Source organism: Phaseolus vulgaris, chromosome 2 (assembly GCF_000499845.2).
Source record: "Phaseolus vulgaris cultivar G19833 chromosome 2, P. vulgaris v2.0, whole genome shotgun sequence".
NCBI lineage: Eukaryota > Viridiplantae > Streptophyta > Magnoliopsida > Fabales > Fabaceae > Phaseolus > Phaseolus vulgaris.
In genome coordinates this window covers 19,788,982-19,795,179 of record NC_023758.2, presented here as the reverse complement: position 1 = coordinate 19,795,179, position 6,198 = coordinate 19,788,982, and the positions used below count along the sequence as shown (strand labels likewise).

At 36.7% G+C, this 6,198-nt stretch overlaps 1 protein-coding gene across 1 annotated transcript; it reads right to left on the bottom strand.

Annotated features, from left to right (window-relative positions):
• Window positions 1-329: 329 nt before the first annotated feature.
• Window positions 330-5,927, bottom strand: LOC137809643 (uncharacterized). The gene is made up of 6 exons (XM_068610742.1): window positions 5,819-5,927; window positions 1,995-2,265; window positions 1,702-1,907; window positions 1,351-1,612; window positions 616-1,271; window positions 330-531 (listed from the first exon to the last, which is right to left on the bottom strand). Exons 2-3 carry the CDS (start codon window positions 2,259-2,261, stop codon window positions 1,770-1,772), a joined length of 405 nt encoding a protein of 134 aa, XP_068466843.1. The 5' UTR covers window positions 2,262-2,265; window positions 5,819-5,927; the 3' UTR covers window positions 330-531; window positions 616-1,271; window positions 1,351-1,612; window positions 1,702-1,769.
• Window positions 5,928-6,198: the final 271 nt, after the last annotated feature.

Below are 6,198 nucleotides of genomic sequence, written 5' to 3'. Positions count from 1 at the left end.
AATATTTAAAACATGAAATAACAATAATTGATGATATATAATTAAACTTACTCATTAATATAAGGGCATAAATAAATTTGTTTTCTCTCTTTTTCCAAGGTGTTAGTGATGTATGCTTGGGTCTCATATGACCTTGGTCCAACGGGATTAGTATATGCAGGTTCTAAGAATCCATACACATTTTCCTTCTCCTTAGTGAGACAGACTCCATGCAAAAACCTACAAGTTATTAGTTAAAGCATAATCAATAATAATTTAATATAAAGTAAATTGAAAAATAGGTAAAGATACTTACATCATAAAAATTGAATTCTATTTATATTGAGCTCCTGATTCCCAGCTACAAATTCTAATAAATCTGTGTTGTACATCATCAGTGGTAGTTCAGTGTTTATTTGAAAAAAATGTATCATCCCACGGAACTTGAAAAGGTTGATTACCAATCTGGCTAGCAATTAGACCTAAGGAAGCTATAGGATCGTCAACTGGAACCTCACGCTTCTTCTCCGAACTTGGATTCCGAAGAGGTTTCTACAAGATAAAGAACATTTGTATTAAATTATATGTAATATATAAATATAAATAAAAGTTAATATAATGAAATGAAATTATTACATGAGGTTGTGGCATAAACTGAATGAGGTGTCTGGGCCAAGCAACGAATGTCTGAAATGCATTGGCCACAGTGGTTACCTCATCTGAAGGTAGTGGAACACGAGCATCAGGTACTCATACTTTTTCAATTGTTACCTTCACCACATCAGGGGAGAGAGGAACGTTATGTAAGGTGGTGGCCTCTTCATAGACTTTTCCAACGGCCACCACTTGAGGAAGCTTGCCGCCCGCTACCAGTAGCTCACATTCCCTCGTCTGCCCAATGATATCATCCCTTGATGTTGTAGGAGTTGCACAACTCCCCTTTGTGCTCTTGGAGTGGGACTAACAAGAGGTTGAATCGGCTCAACACAAAGTTGGTGCGATAGAAACTCTTGTCGCATTCTATCATTCTCCTTTCTCATCTCTAACCGCATCAGATCAGTCTCCTTTCTCATCTCCTCCATTAATTCTTCACGTATCTTAGTCTTCATTTCAGTTTCGCTCTCTTTGGAGGAGGAGGATGACTGTTGTTGTGAAACTCCAAAATATAGTTTTATTCCAACCCCTTGTCTAGCTGCATGAACACGACCATGGTGCTCAGGTCGTCCAATTGCTTCAACCAGGATATCGTGACGACCTTCAGCAACAAAATTACCTTGGGATTCCAAGGAATCCTGCAAGAGACAAAAATCATATCAGTTTTTAATATAATTAATGCTTTAAAATAAATGAAAATAACTAAAAATAACTTACAATTTTTTCGATGATAATCTCGGATTGCTCAGAACTTGGTGCACCCGACTTTTTTAATTCAGGCCCTCTTCCATTTTACATGGCAAAAATGTGGTGATGGAGGAGAAGTGACCCATGTTTCCACATTCTCATATGACGTCCCCTGTCTAGATTGCTCCTTTTCCACCATTAGTGATTGCTTAAGTTTTCGATACCCCGAATGAGAGAGTACATGCAGGGTAACATTCTTCAAAGCTATCTCTTGAGCATTCTTCCGAAAATCCTGTCATAATTTAAATAAATAAAAATGAAGTAAATAAGATAAACTTATTAATGTTATATAAATAAAAAAAGTTAAGTTACTTCACTTACCATCCAAGCCTCATTTTCACGGCTTTCTTTAAAAAGACGCAATGTCTCTTCATCAATATGTTTGTACTTTAAACATGGATTTTCATCTTTAAGGTCGCCAAATCGTATCTCGAAGTCAGTCTTGACTTAAAGGTACGAAATTTAAGTTCGATATTGGATATAATCTTTGGTCGAAGCGGTTCCACATCAGAAATTTCAAAGTTTTCCTAGAAAATAACATCACCAAATTAAAATTAATTAATCAATCAATATTAGAAAGCCTTATATGGTAACAATAATAATGTAAAGCTTACCAGAACATCCTCCCAGATCATGTTCTGATCGACCTCTGACACCTCATCCCATGAATTAATCAAAATGGAGAGCCTCTCACGAGAAACAACTCCAAGATAGCTCATAAACTCATCTGCTTTAGGACCAGAAGCCACTCTAGTGTTGACGTCGATGTCAACACGTGTCTTCTCACCAGCAGCATGTCTCAATGCGAGACGCTTCAATCTAGTAGGTCCTCTGTTGTCTCGTCCAGATCGAGGTCTGATTGGAGTCTGATCGTCATTCATGTCTCTGTTAAAAAAATTAGGTAACAAACATTAGTTAATCTGCATCGAATTAAAATCATATAAAAATAATACATAAAATTCTAAATGCTTATTTACGGGTTGCATGTGGCTTGAATGTTCGTATGTAAATTCCTTCACTGTGGTCTTTACGGGTTGCATGTACATCATCAAGTACATCGTCATTTTTATTAATTATCATTGGTGTGAATGAACGGGGGTCACCATTTTCAATATCATCTATGGCCTCCCCTTGTTTTTTCCCATGTAAAACGACATACCAATGTTCTGACGTAGGATCTTTCACGTAGAAAACTTGAGATGCTTGTGGAACCATTATAAATGGCTCATCTCGATACCCTATCTTTCGAAAGTCCACTAGTGTCAATCCTGATTCATCAATTTTTACCCCACTTTTATTGTCAACCCATTTACACTTGAAAACTGGAACGGAAAACTTAGTGTAGTCAACCTCCCATATCTCTTCTATAAACCCATAGTATGTCATTGATCCAAGTACTGGATTTGTATCTTTCGAAGTCGAAAACTGCATTGACTCGGCTTCAAGAGTAACACCAGAATTTTGAACTGTACTCTTTTCATCCATGGACTTCGTGTAAAATATACAATTATTCACTTCGTACGTTGTACATGAGATGACATCAAACTTTAATCCAGCAGCCAACTAGGTCAAGGTCTCTGATGTCGTTGAATCCTTGAACACTTCGTCTTTAAACCAAGGCATGAAAGTTCTATTATGTTCCATCAAGACCCATTTCTTTACTTGTCTTGGGTTATTTTCCTTCAAAATGGCTCTATGAGCTTCTATGTAAGGTATAACTTCATCTGTGTTATTAAATATGTACAAATGTGCTTGCAAGACCTTTGATCGAGATTTGCTTACAATATTCACACAACGTAAACATTTACTAGTAGAACGCCTGTGGTGCCATGAATTAGCTGGAAAACCTATTGGATTTTTTTTTGTCATGTACTCTGAACAAAATTAAATACTTTTTTCAGCTATGTACCTTTCAATCAATGAAGCCTCTGGACGATAATGATTTTTCACATGACCTTTCAAAATTTTCATATACCGCTCAACAGGATACATTCATCTTAAGTACACTGGTCCACATAATCTAACCTCTCTTACCATATGCACCACTAGATGAACTATGATGTCAAAAAAAGATGGAGGAAAAAACATCTCAAATTCACATAAGATAACAATAATTTCATTTTGAAGTTCATCTAGTTTTGATGGATCAATGACTTTACAACAAATGGAAGAAAAGAATGAGCATAAACGGGTTATGGTATGTCTAACACTTTTTGGTAAGATCCCACGAATAGCTACATTCAACAACTGTTGCATCAAGATGTGGCAATCATGAGACTTCAACCCAATTAACTTCAAATCTTGCATTGACACTAAGCTCTTCACATTTGAGGAATGTCCTTGTGGCACTTTCACACCCTTTAGACATTGACAAAAACTAATTTTTTCATCTTTTGACATTGTGTAACAGGTTGGGGGCAAATATGTACGCTTACCCATTTCTATGGGTGCCAACTCACCGCGTATGTTCATCTCAATCAAATCTAAACGATCATTTAGGCCATCCTTCATCTTCCCGTTAATGTTAAGAAGTGTACCAATTAAGCTATCACACACATTCTTCTTAACATGCATTATATCTATACAATGTCTGACTTCTATCCTCGACCAGTACGGAAGATCAAAGAAGATTGATTTCTTCTTCCAAAGGTTTGTCACATATGACTCTTTTTTTTACTTACTGAAGGTGTGGTCTATGTTATTTACCTTTTCGTAAACCTCAACACCGGTTATTGGAATTGGTGGACCACTATGACTTCTAAGAAACCTCTGATGTCGAAGATATATTGTCTTCCTTCCATGTGTTCAATTGTTGAGAAGCATTGTCTTCTTCGCATATTGGACATGCTTTATGACCCTTAACACTATAACCTGATAAGTTACCATATGCCGGAAAGTCATTGATGGTGCAAAATAACATGGCATTAAACTTGAAAGTTTCATTAGCAAATCCGTCAAATACTTCAACACTCTGGTCCCACATTAACTTCAAATCTTCAATTAGGGGACTTAGATAAACATCAATATCATTCCCTGACTGTTTTAGACCGGATATCATCATAGACAACATCATGTATTTTCGCTCCATGCACAATCCAGGAGGTAAGTTGTAAATAACTAGTAAAATAGGCCATGAACTGTGATTTGTACTCATATTACCAAACAGATTCATTCTGTATGTAGCTAAACCAAGTCGGATATTTCTTGATTCTTTACCAAACTCTGGAAACTCATCATCAAATTTCTTCCACTGAATAGAATCAGCTGGATGTCGGTACATGCCATCACATTTCCTCTCATCTACATGTAATCTAAGATTCTTAGCATCGTTTAAGTTTGCAAACAAACGCTTCATCCTTGGAATGATGGGAAGATACCACATAACCTTCATTGGGGGTCCATGCTTTTCTATATCTTTAATAGTATCATCATCTTTTTGTTTCAACTTATAACGTGATAACCCACACCTCGGACAACTTTTCAACAATTCAAAATCTTTCCGGTATAATATACAATCATTAGGACATGCATGTATCTTTTTATACTCCATGCCCATTGGACAAAGAATCTTTTTGGCCTCATAATTACGATTAGGTGGAGTATTTCCCTCTGGAAGCATATCCTTCAACAACTGAAGCAATTCCGTGAAGCTTTTATCAGTCCATCCATTTATTGCCTTCAATTTCATCAATCTTAACACCGTTGACAACCGTGTGAAGTTAGTTGATCCAGGATACAATGGAGTCTCTGCATCGCTTGACATACTTCCATATCCATGCACTTTTGCAAAAGACTCAGCTCCTACATCACGAATCATATCCTCCAATCGATCATCATCTACATCATCGTGTATTGCTTCATCCATGGTGGACCCCACATATTCTTCCGTTATGGAAACACGTGGTAAATTTAATAATTCACCATGACATGTCCAAGTTGTATAAAATTGAAGAAACCGATCGCATGACAGGTGCTCCCTCATTAAATTAACATTCAGTATCCTTCCATTTAAACAGCTAACGCACAGACACCTGATCCTTGCTCCATCATGACCACTATTAATCGCGTTTCGTTGTGCAAATTGTATAAATTCTTCTACTACTCTTTCGTACTCATCACTTATACAAATAGAATTAATCCAATTTTGATCCATTATATTCTGCAATAGTCATTTAGAATTAGGGTTCTATCTCACATGTTTGCCGAGGGTCGAACACCCCCAGACTCAATACCAGCACGTATTATTCCCGAGGTTCAAACACCCTCGGACTCAATACAACAACGATAATTCTATTCAAAACTAACAACTAACATAACATAAGTACAAATTATAATAAATACTGAATAATATAAATTTTAAAAAATACAAATTATAATACATAAAAAAAAACAAATTCATAACATTAAAAAAAATCAAAAAATTTAAAAAACCACCAACCTTGTGTGAGAAGTCTTCGTTGGTGAAGAGTGCACAAGGAGCGGAAGCGGTGGCGGACAATGAAGCTGCGACGGAGCAAAGAGAAAAACCCAACAAGAACCCACACGAAGGCAATGTAACAGTACTAACCATGTAAGAAACCAAACCAAAGAAAAACGAAAAAAATCTATACATTCGGTGTAGCACAAAACTAGGTCGAAGAACTTACCAAATGAATGAAGCTGAGAAGAACAAATGGAACGGAGCAGGAACAGCGCAAACGCGAGTTGGAACGGAGCAGAAACAGTGCAAAGGAAACGCAGAGAGGAGAAAGAAAGTATGAAAAAATGTGGCACGCTCCAAATGTTAGGGTAAAAAAGATTTACAACTGCGGCTATTAG